Below are 27,576 nucleotides of genomic sequence, written 5' to 3'. Positions count from 1 at the left end.
TTGTAAAATTTCAAAATCTTGACCACTTTCATGAAGAATAAATAAAAAAAAATCATGTAATTTTTTTTCATCAAAATATACAGTTCATCAGATTAATAAAAGACAAACATCCTAGAAAAAAAATTCCATTGAAGACCTTAGAAATTCGAAAGTAATTAAACTCAAGAACTTTCTATGTCTGTGAAAAACTCATCATGAAAAGAATAATGTTGATATTCTATAATTGGATAGAAAATATTATTCTAATAAAAATCAAACCTTAATTTGTTAATATAAATTGGTAGATCCAGTCCTTGGAAAAGCGTCTGAAAGTGACAGAAGAGCGACTTTTCCAGGAGAGGGCAGATAGGGCAAATAACCTGTCACAGGTAGAGGAGAAACTGCTGGCAGAAAATGCCCAATTTCAGGTGAGATTATTTTTCTGTTTCAGTAAGTAGGAAACAAATTTATGTTTCCAATCAGTGATGGGTTAGTTATCATTAATTGAAAGTGATATTTTGCCTTTTAGTTCTTAATCATTAATCGAAATTGATATTTTGCCATCTAGTTTATCGTTAATTGAAAGTGATATTTTGCCATTTAGTGTCTGCAAGATACATGAGGACATTGTGTTAAGTTATAAATTTACATATCTGACAAATTCACTGATAATGGCTTTGTTTTATGTATATTTTGTACAGGTTATTGAAAATGATCTGAGTAGAAAGCTGCAGCGAGAAAAAGAGAAAAATAGAAACTTGGAAAAAAATATAAAAGACTTGAGAGAAGAGATCGAGAAGTTGCATCTTGCCTTGCCATTTGATGAATCCCTATTGACCTTGAAGAAGGGCAACTTCAGCATTCCTTACAGCAGTCACAGTTCCCAGAGGGCCGAGTCATTGAGGGTAGGTGTCAGCAGATTTTTTTTTTTTACACTTTTGCTTAGGAATATTGTTTAAAGCTAGACAGTCAAGTATTGATTATCTGCCATTTATTTATCTGATTGTTTGATGTCAAATCATAAATAGAACAATTTATGATAGTGATATAAATTTGAACTTATGGAGTGTTTATTTATTAACAGGTATAGTGTTATAAATGAGGTCACCTTATAATGAGGTATGTTACCATAAGGGCTATGCATCATTATAGGGTATGTAGTGATCTAAAACCACATTGTAATTCATTTTATATCAGCCAAGAACTAAAATCAATTAAAGTGAAATTAGTACCGTATATGTACACATGCAGTACCTACAATATATACTCACTAATAAGTTTGTTCCAACTTCAAACTATATAGACCCAGATCTGCTGTCATAAGAACAAAGAAGATAGACCCTGTCATTGCATTATATGCTGATAGATCAAGGTTGGTTTTGTTTTTCAGTTGGACCCAAATTGTATTTGAGTATATATGGTAGCAGTGATAAACTACTTTGATAGAATCTATGCCCATACCCAAATTATACAGAGTGGTCCTATAACATGGACCTGTCCACACCCAAATTATACAGAGTGGTCCTATAACATGGACCTGTCCACACCCAAATTATACAGAGTGGTCCTATAACATGGACCTGTCCACACCCAAATTATACAGAGTGGTCCTATAACATGGACCTGTCCACACCCAAATTATACAGAGTGGTCCTATAACTTAGACCTGTCCACACCCAAATTATACAGAGTGGTCCTATAACATGGACCTGCCCATACCCAAATTATACAGAGTGGTCCTATAACATGGACCTGTCCACACCCAAATTATACAGAGTGGTCCTATAACATGGACCTGTCCACACCCAAATTATACAGAGTGGTCCTATAACATGGACCTGTCCACACCCAAATTATATGCAATGGTCCTATAACTTAGACCTGTCCAGACCCAAATTATACAGAGTGGTCCTGTAACATGGACCTGTCCACACCCAAATTATACGGAATGGCCCTATAACATGGACCTGTCCATGCACAAATTATACACGGTGTTCCTATAACATGGACCTGTCCATACACAAATTATACAGAGTGGTCCTATAACATGGACCTGTCCATACACAAATTATACAGAGTGGTCCTATAACATGGACCTGTCCACACCCAAATTATACAGAGTGGTCCTATAACATGGACCTGTCCACACAAATTATACTAAGTTGTCTTATATCATGGACCTGCCCAAAACCAAATAATCCTTATTGGTCCTCCAAAATGGACTTGCCCACATCCAGTTATTTGAAGGAGAGTGTTATAGTGAGTGGTCTTATAGTATGGACCTGACAGTACTGAAATTATCCTGAATGGTACTATAGCAGTGCATCACTGGACTGTATATGTCACCAAACTCTTATACAAAACACTAATAATGAAGGTTCCTGATATAGCACATTGAAGATCAATAATGAAATAAGCACATCAGATTAGAATAAGGTCAACAATAAACTAAACACCTGACATTAGAATAAAGTCAGTAATGAATTAAACACCTCACACTAGAATAAGGTTAGCAATAAATTTTTAAGCAAGTGTCATATTATAATAAGGTAAAGAATACACTCAACTTCTCACATTAGAATTAGGTAAATAATACACTTAATGCCTCAAATTAGAATAAGGTAAACAATACACTTAATGCCTCACATTAGAATAAGGTGAACAATACATTTAATGCCTCACATTAGAATAAGGTAAATAATAAACTCAATGCCCCACATTAGAATAAGGCAAATAATAAACTCAATGCCCCACATTAAAATAAGGTAAATAATACACTCAATGCCTCATTTTAGAATAAGGTAAACAATACATGTAATGCCCCACATTAGAATAAGGTAAATAATACACTAGACACCTCATATTAAAATTAGGTAAATAATACACTAGACACCTCACATTAGAATAACATAAATAATTTACTCAACACCTCACATTAAAATAAAGTAAATAATACACTAGACACATCACATCAGAATAAGGTTAATAATACACCCAATGCCTCACATTAGAATGAGGTAAATAATACACTAGACAACTCACATTAGATAAAGGTAAATAATACACTAGAAACCTCAGATTAGAAAAAGGTAAATAATAAACTCAATGTCCCACATTTGAATAAGGTAAATAGTACACTTAATGCCCCACATTTGAATAAGGTAAATAGTACACTTAATGCCCCACATTAGAATAAGGTTAATAATACACTCAACACATCACATTAGAATAAGGTATATAATACACTCAATGCCCCACATTAAAATAAAGTAAATAATTCACTCAACAACTCACATTAGAACAAAGTAAATAATACACTCAACACATCACATTAGAATGAGGTAAATAATCAACTCAGTGCCCCACATTAGAATAAGGTTAATAATGCACTCAATGCCCCACATTAGACTAAGGTAAATAATAAACTGAATGCCTCACATTAGAATAAGGTAAATAGTACACTCAGTGCACCACATTAGAATAAGGTTAATAATGCACTCAATACCCCACATTAGAATAAGGTAAATAATACACTAGACACCTCTCACATTAAAATAAGGTTAATAATACACTCAATTTCCCACATTAGAATAAGGTAAATAATAAACTCAATGCCCCACATTTGAATAAGGTAAATAGTACACTTAATGCCCTGCATTAGAATAAGGTTAATAATACACTCAACACATCACATTAGAATAAGGTATATAATACAATCAATGCCATACATTAAAATAAGGTAAATAATTAACTCAACAACTCACATTAGAACAAGGTAAATAATACACTCAACACCTCACATTAGAATAAGTTAAATAACACACTCAATGCCCCACATTAGAATAAGGTAAATAATACACTCAATGCCCCACATTAGAATAAGGTAAATAGTACACTAGACACCTCTCATATTAGAATAAGGTTAATAATACACTCAATGCCCCATGTTAGAATAAGGTAAATAATACACTCAATGTTCCACATTAGAATAAGGTAAATAGTACAATCAACACCTCACGTTAGAATAAGGTTAATAATACACTCAGTGCCCCAGATTAGAATAAGGTAAATAATACACTCAATGTTCCACATTAGAATAAGCTAAATAACACAATCAACACCTCACGTTAGAATAAGGTAAATAATACACTCAATGCCCGATGTTAGAATAAGGTAAATAATACAATCAACACCTCACGTTAGAATAAGGTTAATAATACACTCAGTGCCCCAGATTAGAAATGGTAAATAATACACTCGATGCCCCACATTAGAATAAGGTAAATAATACACTCACTGCCCCACATTAGAATAAGGTAAATAACACAATCAACACCTCACATTAGAATAAGGTAAATAATACACTCAATGCCCGATGTTAGAATAAGGTAAATAATACACTCAATGCCCCACATTAGAGTAAGGTAACTAATACAATCAACACCTCACATTAGAATAAGGTTAATAATACACTCAGTGCCCCACATTAGAATAAGGTAAATAATACACTCGATGCCCCACATTAGAATAAGGTAAATAATACACTAGACACCTCTCATATTAGAATAAGGTTAATAATACACTCAGTGCCCCAGATTAGAAATGGTAAATAATCCACTCAATGCCCCACATTAGAATAAGGTAAATAATCCACTCAATGCCCCACATTAGAATAAGGTTAATAATACACTCAGTGCCCCAGATTAGAAATGGTAAATAATCCACTCAATGCCCCACATTAGAATAAGGTAAATAATACACTAGACACCTCACATTAGAATAAGGTAAATAATACACTCAATACCTCACACTTTAGAATAAGGTAAATAATACACTGAATGCGCCACATTAAAATAAGGTAAATACACTAGTCACCTCATATTAGAATAAAGTAACTAACACACTAGACACCTCACACTAAAATAAGGTAAAAAATACACTCAACACCTCACATTAGAATAAGGTAAATAATGCACTAGACACCTCACATTAGAATAAGGTAAATTATACACTAGACACCTCACATTAGAATAAGGTAAATAATGCACTAGACACCTCACATTAGAATAAGTAAATTATATACTAGACACATCACATTAGAATAAGGTAAATAATACACTAGACACCTCACATTAGAATAAGGTAAATTATACACTAGACACATCACATTAGAATAAGAGTATTTATATAATCATTTTATTTACATGCTTCATATGTCGTGTCACAAATGTCCTAAACATTCACAGCTGTGAGTTTAATCACTTTGGGGGCACTTCTGTTTATTTGAGTCTCTTTGAGCCAACTCTGTTTTGATTTCAGGGATTTGTGTTGAGTAATTATGTTTTCAGTTTACTATATATTGTGAAAATGTCTATAAATATATACAATGTGGCCGACATTGTTTTTTCACATGAAATCACAAATTTTTTTGGAAGAGTTTGAAGCAGCAAAAATGCAGAAAGCACTAACTCACTTGCATCTCATTTCTATTTAATCTACCTTCTTTTATTGCTGTCAAGAGTTTTTTTAATGTTTGCTGAGTGTTTTTATTGTCCATTACTGTTTTCTGTTGCATGTGACCCCAACTAATATGCATGATTTTGTTGTTACACCTATTTTCCATGGCAGTCAAATGATATGAACTACATCATGGCTCAAATCGAGAAGGAGGATGGTCTGGGAGCAGGACAAGAGCAGGATATTATCCGAGAACTCTGGAACAAGCGTAAACTTGCATACATACAGCTGCATGAGCTGGAAATACAGCTTGTTGAACTGGGGATCAGCGACAATATAGCCGTGGGGCTCAAGGTGAGCCATACTAAATCCAGTAATCCCTGCCTTCTGACCCAAAGAGATTAATGCAAGGCCAGAGTGAGATTAGAAAATATTGGTCTTATCAGTATTAACAATAATTATCTATGAGTATCAGGTAATTATTTTGTCATATTGTAATCGATAACTTTTATCTAGTAGATTTAATATCTTGAAATAGATATTAAATTCTTTTGCAGAATTAGTTATGCCTTCACACAAAATAAATTGCATCTTTTTGAATGAAGTTGCATGCTGATTTAATACAGATTTGCAGTATTACTGGCAAGCTTTTAACATGTCTGTAATTAGATGACACATTATTAGTCTTGTTTGACACATTTCCTTGTAGATACATATTTCCTTGTAAGATAAATGTTTTCTTGTAAGATACATGTTTCCTTGTAAAGATTCATGTTTACTGGAATATTTATACAGAGGTGACATTTTTTTATGCTTTTGTTTCTATTGACAAACAAAACCCCCACATGTTTATCTTTTTGAGCTTTGAACTGGACTTTTCTTTCCTTTGAAAGACTTTTTTATAAAAATCTGTCACAATATTGATTGGTGCTTGTGTATGTTTTTACCCTTTTCCATTTCTGATCAATATACTGTGTATATGAATGTATATATATGTCAGTATGTGTATAAAATATGTATATATGTATGTACTGAAGATCATAGAGAAAAGTTTCTTTAAGGTTTTGGGGATAAAATGTTTTCCATTTGAATATATTTGATGGATTTTCTTCATATTTAATTATGAAGCTCAGATGATTCATTCTGCAACATGCACTCTTTCTCCTTTGATCTTGGGGTCTAGGTCATAGTCATAGAAAATTTGCATCAAGGCTTTTTTATTTGTCTTTATTTCTAAACCTCTTGATAGCTTTTGTTGATAATTTACTTTAATCATTATCAAAACTACTACAATTAATTCTGTGACATGATCACAGCAAATGCTCTGTTACAAAAATGCTAGGTAGGATTTGGTTGACATGGTCAGAGCAAATGCCCTGTTACAAAAATGTTTGGTAGGATTTGGTTGACATGGTCACAGCAAATGCCCTGCCCTTTTTGTTACAAAAATGCTAGGTAGCATTTGGTGGACATGGTCACAGCAAATGCCCTTTCCTTTTTGTTACAAAAATGCTAGATAGGATTTGGTTGACACGGCAAGCAACTATGTTATCCCTTGCATGCTGACATCAAGCATGCTTATCACATGTCCAGTGTTTATAACAAATTACCATCTATAAAGAAAATTATTTTTCTACAAGAAATAAACACATAAGGGAATCCAGATTATTGACTTAATGGATAATGCCAGATTATTGACTTAATGGATAAATGCAGTGCAGATTAGGCAGTTTAACCTCTAAACTGATCTGTTCAACAAGATTGAATTTCATAACCTGAAAAATTCACATTTGTACCCTTCTTATCTCATATTTGGTATTTTGTACTTTTCTATCCAGAAATGAATGATATTGAATTTTGTTATTTCAAACAGTGATAGTACTATAACAACATTAGTATAATGCTTTTTGAAGATACATTTTTGATCATTTCTACACAGTGTATAAAACAAGGAGTTGTTAACCTGTAAAACAAGTTTTAGGGCCCTGTTCAAAGAGATCAGCAGGGTACTATGGTAATTTCATCTGTCCATCCATCCCTCAACAATTCATTTGTCAGATATTAACAAAATTATTATGCAACTTTATACTAATGAGACCCCCCCCAAAAAAAGAATTTGATTTCTTTATCATCATTGATTAGTTATAGCCCCGGATAGTCCTCCTAACATTAACTTTACCAAGAATTGTTGGATTTTAACCATATTTTGCATCCAGTTTTTTAAAGTCATGGATTTGTATAAAATAAAGTTTATCCTATACTTTAATGTAAAATAAATTGGTGAAATATTTTTAAAATATTTTTCTGATATTTTTCTGTGTGAAATAAAAATATTGACTTGTATTTTCACATGTGAAAATTTAAGATTTTAAATCATGCCATGCAATAATTGATTGTGTACAAAACGAAGTTATAAAAAATGAGAGGAAAAAAACATTTTGTGAAGTAGAACAATAAACAGAAACTTCCTTACAGATGTGTTAGTTTACAAGATGTTAGATGTAATTGTTTGCAACAGATTAAGTCATTCCAAACTATACATTCTCTTAAACTGCTGATATTTGGATCATTAGCCATTTGAATACAATTGAAATTTAGTTAAACTTCTGAAAGATTGCATTTGTGTGTGTGTGTGTGTGTGTGTGTGTATGAGTGTGTGTGTACTGACAAGTGAGTCTAAGCTTTGATTTAAAATATAGTTTGATGTATGATAAAAAGAAAATTTTCTTTTCCTGTGTTAATAGTGGATCTTTTTCATCATCTCATACAAAAACATCTGAACAAGTGACAAAACCACAAATTATTGATATGTCCATTGATAAGTTTTATTTCCAGTGTTCCACATCATCAGTTACAGCAAGTATATTCCCTGATTGTCCATTCTCTCGACTTGTTTTTGCATCATTACTTTGCAGGGATTATTGGATGTCAGCCAGATTTAGGATGCAGCTTTAGGCTGATTGTCTGTTCTCCTGACCTTGATTTTACACTGGATTATTTTACCAAAGATTGCTGGATTTTAACCAGATTTGGCAAGCAATGTTATATTGATGTTACTAGAAAAGCGTTTGATCTGTTGCATTACACAGTGTAATTACAGAAATCATAGCCCATTGAGTTATCATTATCCCAGCTTTTTGTGCCTGTAGCCTAACTTTGCTTCAGATTCCTGGATTTTAGCTAAATTCACTCCTATACTGATAATTCTTAGAAGACTTTGATTTTTACATCATTAATTTTAAGGATTGGCATCCACAGTCTGCCTGACCTTGGTTTATGTAGTGTTACTTTACCAACAATTTTTGGATTGTAATCTATTGTGATATGCAACTTTATATTGATGTATAAGTGTTTTCTGGGGTGCATTGTGGGTGTTCATTATATCAAGTAATTCATAATAGTGAGGTTCAGCATAGTGTGGGTTTATAGCAGTCCACATCTTATGGCTCATTCAGTTGCCCTGAAACTTGCATACTTTTAACAATGCTTATGGATCAGAGGAAAATGATTTCACTGAATGTCTGAGATTTTATTTTTCAGAACTTGCGAGATAACTATGGACAAGCAGAAACTAAAATGAAACAGATGGAGGAGAGACTATCTGATGTGCAGTTTGAAATGGCAGCATTAGAAAATACCTACAAGCAGTGAGTTCTTCACCTTAAGCAGACTATTATTCCATCTTATAGTTTTTTGGTGAATGTAGTGCTCATGCTGAAATTGTTTTACAGCCAAGTATTTGATGTCTGTCTTTTCAATTCCTGTTTCATTAGATTCTTGCCTATTAATTTTTTTGCTTACATTATTTATGGAACCTAGTACTTGATATTGAGAAAATGATTTAAAAAAAACTAATATTAAATTGCTAAATATTTACTGTTAATCATTTCCAACATACATTGTTAAAGTATTTCTCTTTGCAATTTCACTTAATATCACTTAGAATGGAAATTCTAGCACATCTGTAATTATATTGACATAGTCTAATTATTCGTACATAAGAATTTGCAGCAATGATCGTGTTCCCAGTACCTGGAAGTTTGCCCAACAGATCAGAGTTTTAGAGATATATAGAATCTATGGTAGGATCTGGACTGAGACAAGGAAATCCCAGTCAAGGGGTTACATTATTTGTCTCCCCACAAGACTTGCCTCGTGGGGAGACATATAATGTAACCCTACAACTGGGATTTCGTTGTCTCAATCCAAACCCCAATGTAGATTATTTTTCTCACCCAATATTTTTCTTTAAAGTAAAAAGAACTCTTCATTAGTGTAATATAGTTCACATGCAAATGTTTACATGTGGCTTATTAATACAGATATGTTAATGAGGTCTGTGGTGTGACTGTTGTATCCGAAGTACACAGTTTATACACATGAACAAAGAAAAATAACAACATAAAATGTCACATAGTAATGAGATATTATTACATTTAATATATGGATGTTATATGAAATTGACAATAAATAATTCATATTTATTACAAGAAACTGTTTCATTATCATCAGTTCCAATTTTTAAAAGTTATTTTGTAAATAATTAAATGATACTGGTTACTCAGCTCTACTCTAGTTATACTTATTACAAGCTGTAATGAAGAGTAACATGCTGCATTCAGTTATTCATGGGTAATTAGTGATCTGTGTCACTATCGTATATAGCTCTTCTTCTTTTTGGAGCAGGTGAAACTGTTTGTGACATACTTGTGTTGTCCTTAATATTGATTGTAAAATTACCCCCGTGTATAAAAGACCCTCCAAATACTGACCCTAGTGGATAACCCTGTGCTAAACTTTCAAGTTCACGGATTCTTTGAAAATTTATTTTTCTGTTTTGGAAATATGGCAAGTACTACAGTGAAATTTTCTTATGGATTAATGTGTTGACAGATAAATGATTCCTTCTGGCTGGTAAGTGCATTATTTTTCATTAAATATTGTAGGAATATTTTTGATTCAACTGGGGCACAATGGAGATGTTTAACAAAATGAGAACAAAGCATGACATAACACATTTTTGGCTGTTACGAAGTTTTCCATCATTATTAAGAGAGTTGGGAGGCTATGAAGTGTATAGGTATATAGTCTATGTGCATGGATCAGTATTTTCTGTCATAGTTCATTTCACACAGCATTGAGAATTTTATCATATCTGTAGAAGTCATTTTTCAGGTCAGCATCATTAAATGTAGCTAACAGTATATAATTTGTTTCACACAAAGTATTTATAGTTAGGTAGTTTTAGCTACATTTAATGACGCTGACCTGAAAATGTACTGAGCTAGGCCTGCATATAGGATTAAGTGTGGAATGAAATAATAAAAGGTCAACATCATATGTCTTTGTCTCACTCAAAATGTTTTTGTATAGTGTGTTCTCAAAGAAGGATTGACCTTAATTTACTATGTTTTTGTATAGTGTGTTCTCAAAGAAGGATTGACCTTAAGTTACTATGTTTTTGTATGGTGTGTTCTCAAAGAAGGATTGACCTTAATTTACTATGTTTTGTATGGTGTGTTCTCAAAGAAGGATTGACCTTAAGTTACTATGTTTTTGTATGGTGTGTTCTCAAAGAAGGATTGACCTTAATTTACTATGTTTTGTATGGTGTGTTCTCAAAGAAGGATTGACCTTAATTTACTATGTTTTGTATGGTGTGTTCTCAAAGAAGGATTGACCTTAAGTTACTATGTTTTGTATGGTGTGTTCTCAAAAAAGGATTGACCTTAAGTTACTATGTTTTTGTATAGTGTGTTCTCAAAGAAGGATTGACCTTAATTTACTATGTTTTGTATGGTGTGTTTTCAAAGAAGGATTGACCTTAATTTACTATGTTTTGTGTGGTGTGTTCTCAAAGAAGGATTGACCTTAAGTTACTATGTTTTTGTATAGTGTGTTCTCAAAGAAGGATTGACCTTAATTTACTATGTTTTGTATGGTGTGTTCTCAAAGAAGGATTGACCTTAATTTACTATGTTTTGTGTGGTGTGTTTTCAAAGAAGGATTGACCTTAAGTTACTATGTTTTTGTATAGTGTGTTCTCAAAGAAGGATTGACCTTAATTTACTATGTTTTGTGTGGTGTGTTTTCAAAGAAGGATTGACCTTAAGTTACTATGTTTTTGTATGGTGTGTTCTCAAAGAAGGATTGACCTTAATTTACTATGTTTTTGTATAGTGTGTTCTCAAAGAAGGATTGACCTTAATTTACTATGTTTTGTATGGTGTGTTCTCAAAGAAGGATTGACCTTAAGTTACTATGTTTTTGTATAGTGTGTTCTCAAAGAAGGATTGACCTTAATTTACTATGTTTTGTGTGGTGTGTTCTCAAAGAAGGATTGACCTTAAGTTACTATGTTTTGTGTGGTGTGTTCTCAAAAAAGGATTGACCTTAAGTTACTATGTTTTTGTATAGTGTGTTCTCAAAGAAGGATTGACCTTAATTTACTATGTTTTGTATGGTGTGTTTTCAAAGAAGGATTGACCTTAAGTTACTATGTTTTTGTATAGTGTGTTCTCAAAGAAGGATTGACCTTAATTTACTATGTTTTGTATGGTGTGTTTTCAAAGAAGGATTGACCTTAATTTACTATGTTTTGTATGGTGTGTTCTCAAAGAAGGATTGACCTTAATTTACTATGTTTTTGTATAGTGTGTTCTCAAAGAAGGATTGACCTTAAGTTACTATGTTTTTGTATAGTGTGTTCTCAAAGAAGGATTGACCTTAATTTACTATGTTTTGTATGGTGTGTTCTCAAAGAAGGATTGACCTTAAGTTACTATGTTTTTGTATAGTGTGTTCTCAAAGAAGGATTGACCTTAATTTACTGTGTTTTGTATGGTGTGTTTTCAAAGAAGGATTGACCTTAAGTTACTATGTTTTTGTATGGTGTGTTCTCAAAGAAGGATTGACCTTAATTTACTATGTTTTGTATGGTGTGTTTTCAAAGTAGGATTGACCTTAATTTACTATGTTTTGTATGGTGTGTTCTCAAAGAAGGATTGACCTTAATTTACTATGTTTTTGTATAGTGTGTTCTCAAAGAAGGATTGACCTTAAGTTACTATGTTTTTGTATAGTGTGTTCTCAAAGAAGGATTGACCTTAATTTACTATGTTTTGTATGGTGTGTTCTCAAAAAAGGATTGACCTTAAGTTACTATGTTTTTGTATAGTGTGTTCTCAAAGAAGGATTGACCTTAATTTACTATGTTTTGTATGTTGTGTTCTCAAAGAAGGATTGACCTTAAGTTACTATGTTTTGTATGGTGTGTTTTCAAAGAAGGATTGACCTTAAGTTACTATGTTTTTGTATAGTGTGTTCTCAAAGAAGGATTGACCTTAATTTACTATGTTTTGTGTGGTGTGTTTTCAAAGAAGGATTGACCTTAATTTACTATGTTTTGTATGGTGTGTTCTCAAAGAAGGATTGACCTTAAGTTACTATGTTTTTGTATGGTGTGTTCTCAAAGAAGGATTGACCTTAATTTACTATGTTTTGTGTGGTGTGTTTTCAAAGAAGGATTGACCTTAAGTTACTATGTTTTTGTATGGTGTGTTCTCAAAGAAGGATTGACCTTAATTTACTATGTTTTTGTATGGTGTGTTCTCAAAGAAGGATTGACCTTAAGTTACTATGTTTTTGTATAGTGTGTTCTCAAAGAAGGATTGACCTTAATTTACTATGTTTTGTATGGTGTGTTCTCAAAGAAGGATTGACCTTAAGTTACTATGTTTTTGTATAGTGTGTTCTCAAAGAAGGATTGACCTTAATTTACTATGTTTTGTATGGTGTGTTCTCAAAAAAGGATTGACCTTAAGTTACTATGTTTTTGTATAGTGTGTTCTCAAAGAAGGATTGACCTTAATTTACTATGTTTTTGTATAGTGTGTTCTCAAAGAAGGATTGACCTTAATTTACTATGTTTTGTATGGTGTGTTTTCAAAGAAGGATTGACCTTAAGTTACTATGTTTTTGTATAGTGTGTTCTCAAAGAAGGATTGACCTTAATTTACTATGTTTTGTATGGTGTGTTCTCAAAGAAGGATTGACCTTAAGTTACTATGTTTTTGTATAGTGTGTTCTCAAAGAAGGATTGACCTTAATTTACTATGTTTTGTATGGTGTGTTCTCAAAGAAGGATTGACCTTAATTTACTATGTTTTGTATGGTGTGTTTTCAAAGAAGGATTGACCTTAAGTTACTATGTTTTTGTATAGTGTGTTCTCAAAGAAGGATTGACCTTAATTTACTGTTTTGTGTGGTGTGTTTTCAAAGAAGGATTGACCTTAAGTTACTATGTTTTTGTATGGTGTGTTCTCAAAGAAGGATTGACCTTAATTTACTATGTTTTGTATGGTGTGTTCTCAAAGAAGGATTGACCTTAATTTACTATGTTTTGTATGGTGTGTTTTCAAAGAAGGATTGACCTTAAGTTACTATGTTTTTGTATAGTGTGTTCTCAAAGAAGGATTGACCTTAATTTACTATGTTTTGTATGGTGTGTTCTCAAAGAAGGATTGACCTTAATTTACTATGTTTTGTATGGTGTGTTTTCACAGAAGGATTGACCTTAAGTTACTATGTTTTTGTATAGTGTGTTCTCAAAGAAGGATTGACCTTAATTTACTATGTTTTGTGTGGTGTGTTTTCAAAGAAGGATTGACCTTAAGTTACTATGTTTTTGTATGGTGTGTTCTCAAAGAAGGATTGACCTTAATTTACTATGTTTTTGTATAGTGTGTTCTCAAAGAAGGATTGACCTTAATTTACTATGTTTTGTATGGTGTGTTCTCAAAGAAGGATTGACCTTAATTTACTATGTTTTGTATGGTGTGTTCTCAAAGAAGGATTGACCTTAAGTTACTATGTTTTTGTATAGTGTGTTCTCAAAGAAGGATTGACCTTAATTTACTATGTTTTGTATGGTGTGTTCTCAAAGAAGGATTGACCTTAAGTTACTATGTTTTTGTTATATACTTGTTGTTGTTTGATTTTAGCAGAAGACAACAAGGTTTTTTTTTTTTAAAGTAGTTCTGGTCATGTGGACACCTTGAATGAGATGACTGGTCTGAGATGACTAGACTGAGATAAGAAAAGTAAGGTTAGCAAAACAGCTAGATTTTTCTGTTGCATGGGTGAGAAGAATTGATATTTACACCATGTGTACTATTAACACATGTTCTCAGTACCTGGAAGTTTGTCCAACATAACCGATTTATAGAGAGGATTTTATATTTACACCATGTGTTCTGTTAACACATGGTTGTATTAAAACACTATTAGACTAGAAATAAGCAAATTAATGTTATGTACCTTTTCAAGGAAAGAAAGGACATTGTTGCAGTAATTGACACAGGTGTAGAGTTTTGAAGTTTATTACTTGTCAAAACTTGTATGTAGAAGCTACTGCATTCCTATTTCAGAAAGTTAACAGCTGTTGTATATAGAAGCCACTGCATTCCTATTTCTTCTTTGGGTGGGGGGGGCACCAGACAGATCCCCCCATCTCCCCCCTCTCAAAAAATGTTTTCATGTGTTAATATATCCCCCTGAGGTGTATTGTGTTGCATTTTTTTAATTTCAAATAGAACTCTGATCAAAACTTTAGTTAGATGCAAAGGTTTTGATGGGGTATTTGTTGTCCCTAGTGTAGTCTGAAGGGTTGTTCATCTGATCTTGGCATCAAAATCCAAGTTGGAATTCCTTTTCTTGTATATTCAAGTGATCTTTGCTAATGATTCCTATTGCAGACAGTTAACGGTTCTTGTCCATGAAAGACATGATGCATTTGCCCACCTGAAAACTGCAGAAGATTTGTTAGAGGCCCTAAAGACAGAAAACCAGTCACTTAGACTCAGTCTGACAAGGTCACAGTCTGTCACTGTACATCAAGATGGTGGCACTGCAGGTGGAAATGGTATGTATGTACACATTAACCTTTATAGCTAATGAAAAAGATACAGTGTCTCTTTTGCATAAAGCTCCTCAGTACAGTATAGTTCCTTGCATAATACAGATGTGGCAATATATCCTATTATTTTGGGTCAGTTAGGGGATAGGCATGAAGTGTTTTCAGATTTGCTGATGTATATAAATGATTTGGCTCAATGTAACATGGTCCATTGTACTATACAGGTATGGTGATAGTGTATACTATACAGGTATGGTGATAATATATACTATACAGGTATGGTGATAGTGTATACTATACAGGTATGGTGATAATATATACTATACAGGTATGGTGATAGTGTATACTATACAGGTATGGTGATAGTGTATACTATACAGGTATGGTGATAGTGTATACTATACAGGTATGGTGATAGTGTATACTATAAAAGTATGGTGATAATATATACTATACAGGTATGATGATAGTGTATACTATACAGGTATGGTGATAGTTTATACTATACAGGTATGGTGATAATATATACTATACAGGTATGGTGATAGTGTATACTATACAGGTATGATGATAGTGTATACTATACAGGTATGGTGATAGTGTATACTATACAGGTATGGTGATGGTATATACTATACAGGTATGGTGATAGTGTATACTATAAATGTATGGTGATAATATAAATTATACAAGTATGGTGATAATATATACTATACAGGTATGATGATAGTATATACTATACAGGTATGGTGATAGTGTATACTATACAGGTATGGTGATAGTATATACTATACAGGTATGGTGATAGTGTATACTATACAAGTAAGGTGATAGTGTATACTATAAAAGTATGGTGATAATATATACTATACAGGTATGGTGATAGTGTATACTATACAAGTATGGTGATAATATATACTATACAGGTATGGTGATAATGTATACTATACAGGTATGGTGATAGTATATACTTTACAGGTATGGTGATAGTGTATATTATAAAAGTATGGTGATAATATATACTATACAGGTATGGTGATAATATATACTATACAGGTATGGTGATAGTGTATGCTATATAAGTATGGTGATAATATATACTATACAGGTATGGTGATAGTATATACTATACAGGTATGGTGATAGATCAGTAAATTATTTTCAGATTTGTTTAGAAGTCTTGGTAAAATGGATGATAAAATTAGTTTGGTTCTTGGAGATAACGATCTAACAAGGATATATACTTGGACTTATCTCTCTTGTAAATTACTGTTACCAACAGGAATAATGACACCATCTTAATCCAAATTAATTGCTCTGTTTGAAGCCAAAAATCCTCTTTGTTTTTGCTTCTGAAAAGGCTTGAATTGTATTATTTATATTAGAGGCATATTGAAAAGGTTTTTATTGTATTATTTATATTAGAGGCATATTGAAAAGGCTTGAATTGTATTATTTATATTAGAGACCTATTGAAAAGGCTTGAATTGTATTATTTATATTAGAGGCATATTGAAATGACTTGTATTGTATTATTTATATTAGAGGCATATTGAAAAAGCTTGAATTGTATTATTTATATTAGAGGCATATTGAAAAAGCTTGAATTGTATTATTTATATTAGAGGCATATTGAAAAGGCTTGAATTGTATTATTTATATTAGAGGCATATTGAAAAGGCTTGAATTGTATTATTTATATTAGAGGCATATTGCAATGGCTTGAATTGTATTATTTATATTAGAGGCATATTGCAATGGCTTGAATTGTATTATTTATATTAGAGGCATATTGAAAAGGCTTGAATTGTATTATTTATATTAGAGACCTATTGAAAAGGCTTGAATTGTATTATTTATATTAGAGGCATATTGAAATGACTTGTATTGTATTATTTATATTAGAGGCATATTGAAAAAGCTTGAATTGTATTATTTATATTAGAGGCATATTGAAAAAGCTTGAATTGTATTATTTATATTAGAGGCATATTGAAAAGGCTTGAATTGTATTATTTATATTAGAGGCATATTGAAAAGGCTTGAATTGTATTATTTATATTAGAGGCATATTGAAAAGGCTTGAATTGTATTATTTATATTAGAGGCATATTGCAATGGCTTGAATTGTATTATTTATATTAGAGGCATATTGAAAAGGCTTGAATTGTATTATTTATATTAGAGGCATATTGAAAAGGTTTTAATTGTATTATTGATATTAGAGGCATATTGAAAAAGCTTGAATTGTATTATTTATATTAGAGGCATATTGAAAAGGCTTGAATTGTATTATTTATATTAGAGGCACATTGAAAAGACTTGAATTGTATTATTTATATTAGAGGCATATTGAAAAGGCTTGAATTGTGTGTGAATGTGTTGATGATATACGTGAATGTAGCATCTACCAGCAGTTTTTTTTGGAAGTGTATTAAATGCTTCAAAGAAAACATTTATTTGATTTTCTTAATTTTGTATTTCCAGTCACTTTTTTATAGGCTTATATATATATAACTTATTCTCGATTGTACCATGTCGCTTATTTGGGATACAGACACTTTCTATTCTTGGGATCATGAAACACACATTCTGAGTCACAAAAACCCTCCAACACTGTCAGGAAGTTTAGCTGGTATGTGTTGTGGAAAACAAAGGAATTAGATTACAGGATGCTGTGGGTTACATCATATGAAATGTTTTAACTGAACAATGTACCCACTTAAGTATTTAACTAAAGGAATTTGCAAAATTCTCCATATTGGATTTCAGCTGAATAAGCTTGTAGTCATGTGCATCAAAATACAAGAGTCACTAAAATCACAGATCCATGTTTTTAATGTTGTTTGGAACCATATTTGATTTGCAGGCAAAAAGAATAAAAGTAGATAGGAATGGACAGTAGTATGGTTGTGTTAATTACATTTGCCATTATAAGTCAATAGTCATATATTCAGCTTGCTTTGGGAGAAGGGTAATTTAATCTTACTGTGCTTAGGACAAGGGGGATTTAATCTTACTATTGCTTGGGACAAGGGGGATTTAATCTTATTGTGCTTGGGACAAGGGGGATTTAATCTTACTATTGCATGGGAAAAGGGGGATTTAATATTACTGTGCTTGGGACAAGGGTAATTTAATCTTACTGTGCTTGGGACAAGGGGGATTTAATCTTACTGTGTTTGGGACAAGGGTAATTTAATCTTACTGTGCTTAGGACAAGGGGGGTAATCTTACTGTGCTTAGGACAAGGGGGATTTAATCTTACTGTGCTTAGGACAAGGGGGATTTAATCTTACTGTGCTTGGGACAAGTGTAATTTACTGTGCTTAGGGCAATGGGGGTTTAATCTTACTATTGCTTGGACTAGGGGGATTTAATCTTACTGTGTTTGGGACAAGGGTAATTTAATCTTACTTAGCTTGGGACAAGGGGGATTAAAGAAAACCACATGAAAAAACATGCATTTACATTTGCTACTTACTTGGATCTGCAGTTAGGTAGAATTCTTGTTACAAATTGGCCACTCTGTGTGGATTAATATGAGAATACAGACACAAAACAAAATGATAAATTATCTATACACAAGTTCTGAATGTTTTATCACTTCATTGTAGAATTTCTTTAAGACTTTCAAAATTTTTAAACTGCTATTGATTTGTCCTTTTCCTGATGCAACATGTTCTTCAATTTAACAAAATCTCTCTCCTTTAACATTTTTTAGTCTTATAACATCCACAAGTCACATCGATAAAGCCCATTTTTTAGTCATATAACATCCACAAGTCACATCGATAAAGCCCATGTTTTAGTCATATAACATCCACAAGTCACATCAATCAAGCCCATTTCTGTTAATATTTGGCACATATTTTTTCAATAGAGACTTAAGTGTTTATCAGACTACAATGAATCTGTGATACATTGTTTCAAATTCAATAAAACCATCTGTTTTCCTAGAAACATGCTTTGTTCAGTTACTATAAATAGAAAATAAGGTAACTGTTTGACATACATAGCCATATGGTCACAGACATAAAAAATATAAGATCAGTATACAGAGGTCTGCAATGGATCAGTGTCACATGACTTGAGCCTTGAATTGTACTTGTTATTCTGCATCTTGCTTGCTTCTGACATTGCTGGATATAATCTTTGAACTAAAAATGTTTTATGTTTTGTTTTTACTTGAACTAAATGGGTACCCTATAGCTAATTTTATTACCCAGGTAATTATGAACAGGCAGGTACCTGTGTACCCGGGTACCTGTTGACACCTTTACTTAAGACAAGGGGGACTTGTTCTTTGTATGCTTAGGACAAGGTTGAATGTAATCTTGCTATTGTTTGGGACAAGGGGTTTTAATCTTACTACTCCTTGGGACAAGGGGCATTTAATCTTACTATTGCTTAGAACAAGGGGTATTTAATCTTACTATTGCTTAGGATAAAGGGGATTTAATCTTATGATTGCTTGTGACAGGGTGGGTGTAATCCTAGGATAAGGAGTATTTAATATTACTATTGCTTGGGACAAAGGTAATATTATCATACAATTCATTTTAAACATAAAATGAGTTTTGTTTTCTAAATTGAACATGTAAGCACATGGTCATAACACCTTCTAAATAATTCTTTATTTATTCCATTGATTCAAGGGACTGAGATGAAAACTGAGCACAATAAAACCCCATAAAGTATTTTATTAATTGTTGGACAGGGATTAAATGCAAACTAGTTCTGCAAATGATGATAAGCTGACAGTGATTCTTTTAATGTGATTAGGTACCGTCTGCAAAGGCTGATTTTTTTAGAATGTTTTAGATAGGAACCTGAAATTTTAGCTTTCAGTTGTTAGTAACATGGAAATTGTCTTTTGGTGGGATGCATTCTTTGGAAATGACATCAGATGTTTGTAAGAAGGATCTGGATTCCAAAGAGACAAGTCATTGGATAATATATTTTGCACACCCTCTTTGCACCTTGCTCTAATATGACACTGAATTATGGCAATTTAAAGACATATTTCTTTATGACAAGAATTCAAGGATATACATCTGGCTGCTTCTCCGTTAACTAGACTTGTTGATCTGTGGTTGATCCTTGGTTGTCACAACAAAAAAATTATCATGCACATTAAAAGATTCTTTAGACAAAATGTAATACTTAATAATTTTAGGGCATTGATATGCAGTCCTTGAACAAGGGTAAAAATACGAAATTCATTGTGAAAGAAATTTTCTTGGTAAAATCCCCTACAGCCATGTAAATTAGCATAAGAGGTAAATTTTTCATCAGGATCAAACCATTCTTCAGTCATCATGCTGCACACTGTTGTAGAAAGGATGATATGTATTGCACCAGTTGAGATCTTATTTGTCATAATCAGGAACAATAAATGTTGAATTTTGGAAGGGATAAATCATTTATTTTTTAATGATAAAACTTCTCAAGAGAAGCATCAGTCTCCCAGCTGTTTGATATTGAACCAGGAATGAAAGTATGCAAAATGCATGTTTGTTCCACACACTTTCAAGTGTATAACAGTAGCATGATAACTATGATAACTATTAACATTGTTAGGGAAAATATCTGTCATACATTCATAATGAATACATATTTTTACTATGCTGTATTCATCATGAATACACCTTTTTACTATGCTGTATTCGTCATGAATACATATTTTTACTATGCTGTATTCATCATGAATACATATTTTTACTATGCTGTATTCATCCTGAATACATATTTTTACTATGCTGTATTCATCCTGAATACATATTTTTACAATGCTGTATTCATAATGAATACATATTTTTACTATGCTGTATTCATCATAAATACATATTTTTACTATGCTGTATTCATCATGAATACATATTTTTACTATGCTGTATTCATAATGAATACATATTTTTATTATGCTGTATTCATCATGAATACATATTTTTACTATGCTGAAAATAAATCAGCCTGATGAAGTGCATTAAAATCTTGTTTCTCCAGCTGAGACTGAACTGCTAAGGTCACAGGTACAGAGTCTTGAGGGTCATCTGGAACAGGTAATATCTAGAAACAAGTTGATGGAAGGGGAGTTGAAAATGGTGAATGTACAGTTGAACTCACGGAACCAGGCACTTCAAGAAGCCAAGGAGGAGCTGGAAATCCTGTATGCCAGTCTGAAGGATAATGAGGCCAGTAACAGCAAACAGCAGAAAATTGACAGGCTGTCCGCACAGGTAGAGAATTGATGGAACTCTTTGTGCTTATGTTTTAAATTTTGAAGTACTTATTGTCAACACAAACAGGAAAACATGGGTTATTTAAAATCATGGTGTACTTTGTGTCAGCTGAAACAGGAGAGCATGGAATGTTCATCATTATTACAAACCAAAGTCTTCATTTCGTACCATATTTAAGTGCAGATAACATGAGTCCCTTTTGAATCTTTTGATTGCTTTTGGAGCAACATTTCTTACAAACTGTACAGTAATCTCACAAAATTGATCCCGTACTAAAATAATAAAACATCTGAAATGTATTAGTAATGAATATGGGCAAATGACCTAAATGGTAGTCATAACTCATGGACAGGTACAAGGCTGTATTAGTAATGAACATGGACACATGACCTAAATGGTCAGTCATAACTCATGGACAGGTTCAAGGCTGTATTAGTAATGAATATGGGCAAATGACCTAAATGGTCAGTCATAACTCATGGACAGGTACATGGCTGTATTAGTAATGAACATGGACAAATGACCTAAATGGTCAGTCATAACTCATGGACAGGTTCAAGGCTGTATTAGTAATGAATATGGGCAAATGACCTAAATGGTCAGTCATAACTCATGGACAGGTTCAAGGCTGTATTAGTAATGAATATGGACAAATGACCTAAATGGTCAGTCTTAACTCATGGACAGGTACAAGGCTGTATTAGTAATGAATATGGACAAATGACCTAAATGGTCAGTCATAACTCATGGACAGGTTCAAGGCTGTATTAGTAATGAATATGGACAAATGACCTAAATGGTCAGTCATAACTCATGGACAGGTACAAGGCTGTATTAGTAATGAATATGGACAAATGACCTAAATGGTCAGTCATAACTCATGGACAGGTACAAGGCTGTATTAGTAATGAATATGGACAAATGACCTAAATGGTCAGTCATTACTCATGGACAGGTACAAGGCTTTGCCTATGAATTTCAGGGCAGAGAGTAGAATCTTTGTATCCCAAACCAATAGACAGAGTCAAATGTCTCCATACCTGGGTAAAAACCCCCAGATAGATGGCACTATTGGTTGAGTTATAGAATTCAAAGGACAAAGTATCCATTTAAATTTTTAGATGTTGAAAAATTCATTGTAAACTCCGGAATATGTTTAAAACACAAATATCTTAAAATCTGAAATGAAACATATATATATATATATATATATATATATATATATATATATATATATATATATATATATATATATATATATATATATATATATATATATATATATATACTTTTTAATTATAGGCTACTCCAGGCTATATCCCCATCCCTATTAACATATTGGCTACACTGGGCTTAGATCCCCATCCCTATTAACATATTGGCTACACTGGGCTAGATCTCCCTCCCCATTGACATATTGGCTACTCCAGGCTGCATCTCCATCCCTTATAATATATTGGCTACACTGGGCTAGATCCCTACCCCTACTAACATATTGGCTACACTGGGCTAGATCCCCATCCCATATAACATATTGGCTACTCCAGGCTAGATCTCCATCCCCATTGACATATTGGCTACACTGGGCTAGATCCCCATCCCTTATAACATATTGGCTACTCCAGGCTAGATCTCCATCCCCACTGACATATTGGCTACACTGGGCTAGATCCCCATCGCTTATAAGATATTGGCTACTCCAGGCTAGATCCCCATCCCTTATAACATATTGGCTACACTGGGCTAGATCTCCCTCCCCATTGACATATTGGCTACACTGGGCTAGATCCCCATCCCTTATAACATATTGGCTACTCCAGGCTAGATCCCCATCCCTATTAACATATTGGCTACACTGGGCTAGATCGCCATCCCTTATAACATATTGGCTACATAGGGCTAGATTTCCCTCCCCATTGACATATTGGCTACTCCAGGCTAGATCCCCATCCCTATTAACATATTGTATACTCCAGGCTAGATCCCCATCCCTATTAACATATTGGCTACTCGAGGCTAGATCTCCATCCCTTATAATATATTGGCTACACTGGGCTAGATCCCTACCCCTCCTAACATATTGGCTACACTACCCCATCTAACATATTGGCTATGCTGGGCTAGATCTCCCTCCCCATTGACATATTGGCTACTCCAGGCTAGATCCCCATCCCTATTAACATATTGTATACTCCAGGCTAGATCTCCATCCCTTATAATATATTGGCTACACTGGGCTAGATCCCTACCCCTCCTAACATATTGGCTACACTACCCCATCTAACATATTGGCTATGCTGGGCTAGATCTCCCTCCCCATTGACATATTGGCTACTCCAGGCTAGATCCCCATCCCTATTAACGTATTGTATACTCCAGGCTAGATTTCCATCCCTTATAATATATTGGCTACACTGGGCTAGATCCCTACCCCTACTAACATATTGGCTACACTACCCCATCTAACATATTGGCTATGCTGGGCTAGATCTCCCTCCCCATTGACATATTGGCTACTCCAGGCTAGATCCCCATCCCTATTAACATATTGTATACTCCAGGCTAGATCCCCATCCCTATTAACATATTGGCTACTCCAGGCTAGATCTCCATCCCTTATAATATATTGGCTACACTGGGCTGGATCCCTACCCCTCCTAACATATTGGCTACACTACCCCATCTAACATATTGGCTATGCTGGGCTAGATCTCCCTCCCCATTGACATATTGGCTACTCCAGGCTAGATCCCCATCCCTATTAACATATTTTATACTCCAGGATAGATCTCCATCCCTTATAATATATTGGCTACACTGGGTTAGATCCCTACCCCTACTAACATATTGGCTACACTACCCCATCTAACATATTGGCTATGCTGGGCTAGATCTCCCTCCCTATTGACATATTGGCTACTCCAGGCTAGATCCCCATCCCTATTAACATATTGGCTACTCCAGGCTAGATCTCCATCCCCATTGACATATTGGCTACTCCAGGCAAGATCGCTATCCCTTGTAACATATTGGCTACACTGGGCTAGATCCCCATCCCTATTAACATATTTCTACTCCAAGCTAGATCCCATCCCATTTAACATATTGGCTACTCCAGGTTGAATCCCATACCTATTAACATATTGGCTACTCCAGGCTGGATCCCATCCCTATTAACATATTGGCTACTTTAGGCTAGATCCCCAGCCCTACTAATATATTTGCTACACTGGGCTAGATCCTGTCCCTGTTAATATATTTGCTTCACCAGGCTAGATCCCCAGATCTATTAATATATTTGCTACACCAGGCTAGATCCCCAGATCTATTAATATATTTGCTACACCAGGCTAGATCCCCAGCCCTATTGCTATATTTGATACACCAGGCTAGATCCCCAGCCCTATTGCTATATTTGATACACCAGGCTAGATCCCCAGCCCTATTGCTATATTTGATACACCAGGTTAGATCCCCAGCCCTATTGCTATATTTGATACACCAGGCTAGATCCCCAGCCCTATTGCTATATTTGATACACCAGGCTAGATCCCCAGTGCTATTGCTATATTTGCTACACCAGGCTAGATCCCCAGCCCTATTGCTATATTTGATACACTAGGCTAGATCTCCAGCCCTTATAACATATTTGCTACACCAGGCTAGATTCCAAGCCCTATTTACATATTGGCTGCTCCAAGCTATATCTCCATCCCATCTGACATGTTGGCTACACCCGGCTAGATCCCCATCCCTATTAACATATTGGCTACTCCAGGCTAGATTTCCATCCCTATTAACATATTGACTACACCAGGCTAGATCCCCATCCCTATTAGCTACAATGGGCTAGATCCCCATCCATATTCATAAAGTGAAAATGGCAGTATTGAAGGATTTTGTTTGCTATCAAATCAAGGAATAAATCTGTAAGGATGAGTCCAATAATGGCTTTGGGGGCCCAGAGTGGCCGAGTGGTCTAAAGCGCTCTCCGTTACGGATCACTGCCATCTCACCTCAGTCTGCGCAGGTTCGAGTTTAGAATTCAACCAGTGTGGGTATGTGAGAAAGCTTGCCAGTAGCTTCTCGTGGGTCGGTGGTTCTTTCTGGGTTCTTCCTCCGCCATTAATACTGGCTGCCATACATAGCCTATTGTGTGCTGAAAAATTTCGTTAAACCCCACAACAACAACAACAACAACAATAATGGCTTTGAATGCCAGTGATGAAGTCATAGTACAGTTATGGAAAGAAAAAAGCGCTGACTTGACATAATTCAAAATGATAGGATATTTGCCTGAAATGAGTGAATAATGTATATATTTTACTGAGTGGGTGAAACACTCTATATTTTCACAGGTGGTGAAGCCATGCATTTTTCACCCATGAGATGAAATATATCCATTATTCACATATACAAAGCAAATTTTCTGTTATTTTATGCTCAAACATATTGACTAGCAAGATGATTAACAGACTGAAGTAGCGGATTTCTTATTGGATCCAACACAATGTCAGTGATTTACTATTTATGTTCAGTTATGTTCAGCTATATTTTGTGAATATTTGCACAGAAATATATAAACAGTAAAAGAATTCTCCTTTCCAATTCTAAATAATATAGCAAATTAAGAAACAAATAATTTTCACTTTGTTAGGTTTGAACTTGATTCAGTTTTAATAGGAGGCAGCCATACTTACAACTCAACTTTATCTCCAATAATAACTACAAATATCTTTGCCAATGTATATTGATAGTCATTAACAAAAACAGTGAAATATCAAGTTTATTTCCTGTAGAAAATCCAGAAATTGGTGTCCTAGTATAAAAAAATATGTGATAAATATAAGTCATTTGTAACAATGCATCACTGAAAATGCTTTATGTCATGTGATAAGAGTAGCAAGTCACCAATCAAAATGCCTTAAATATGTCACAAGTATCCTGTGATGTCATTTATTAAAAACCAGTTTTCATCTTATGATCAAGATATCTATGATGTCACTTTCATGTTATCATGTCAACACATTGTACACATTATGATATACCTTTTTATTGTATGAAAACCATGTGTTGAGAGAAAGAGAGAGAGAGAGATATGGTGCACAAGAAAAGAGTCTTCTCTTTGTGTGTACTGAGAAATGAGTTTACCCATGGGAATCAAGGTTTAGTAAGCATTGAGCTAACACAGAGTTTATTTCCTAGCATTGGATTTTGCTTTTAGCGAAGAAGTGTCATATTTTTCCTATCTGTCTGTCTGTCTGTGCAGGTGAATGATCTCAGTGCTGAGATTGTTATGTTGAATGACAGAAACAACACCTTGCTGTCTGAGAAGGAAAAGCTGGAAGATACACTTGCAGCAGCTAGGAAAAAAGAGATCTCCTTGCAGAAAATTAAACAGCAGCAAAAGGCCAACATTGCGGTGAGCATATCAGACAAATATTATATATTCTTCAGCATTTTCAGAAAAGAGAATAGAATAATGAATTTTTACAAGATTTTCTTAAGTTGATTAATCAGCTAATTTGCTTAATATTATCATCAGTTTATTAACAAAAATATAAGTTTAAAAAAAGACTGATATTTTAGAGTTAATTTTATAAATGATCTTTACAGATCATCTGGCTTATAATTCTTTTGTTCCTTTATACACCATATCATTGATATAATATAATAAATTTATGTGATAATGTATTAAATATGAATAATGTATGTGATAATGTATTAAATATGAATAATGTATGTGATAATGTATTAAATATGAATGTATGTGATAATGTATTAAATATGATTATTGTATGTGATAATGTATTAAATATGAATAATGTATGTGATAATGTATTAAATATGAATAATGTATGTGATAATGTATTAAATATGATTATTGTATGTGATAATGTATTAAATATGATTATTGTATGTGATAATGTATTAAATGTGATTATTGTATGTGATAATATATTAAATATGAATAATGTA

General features: G+C 33.5%; 1 protein-coding gene across 2 annotated transcripts in view; it reads left to right on the top strand.

Annotated features, from left to right (window-relative positions):
* The window catches only part of LOC149802084 (uncharacterized), a 165,678-nt gene that overhangs the window by 36,864 nt on the left and 101,238 nt on the right, over positions 1-27,576 (top strand). For both annotated transcript variants that reach the window (XM_089956484.1, XM_089956483.1), the window contains exons 8-14: positions 285-407; positions 681-884; positions 5,608-5,790; positions 8,977-9,083; positions 15,192-15,358; positions 21,362-21,594; positions 26,867-27,019. In XM_089956484.1, coding sequence (XP_089812610.1) covers positions 285-407; positions 681-884; positions 5,608-5,790; positions 8,977-9,083; positions 15,192-15,358; positions 21,362-21,594; positions 26,867-27,019 — 1,170 coding nt within the window. The remainder of the gene's footprint in view (positions 1-284; positions 408-680; positions 885-5,607; positions 5,791-8,976; positions 9,084-15,191; positions 15,359-21,361; positions 21,595-26,866; positions 27,020-27,576) is intronic.

The sequence above is a fragment of the Sinohyriopsis cumingii genome, chromosome 4 (genome assembly GCF_028554795.1).
Source record: "Sinohyriopsis cumingii isolate HCF-2022 chromosome 4, ASM2855479v2, whole genome shotgun sequence".
Classification (NCBI taxonomy): domain Eukaryota; kingdom Metazoa; phylum Mollusca; class Bivalvia; order Unionida; family Unionidae; genus Sinohyriopsis; species Sinohyriopsis cumingii.
The sequence above is the reverse complement of the archived record's forward strand: the minus strand, read 5'-3'. Positions and strand labels throughout refer to the sequence as shown.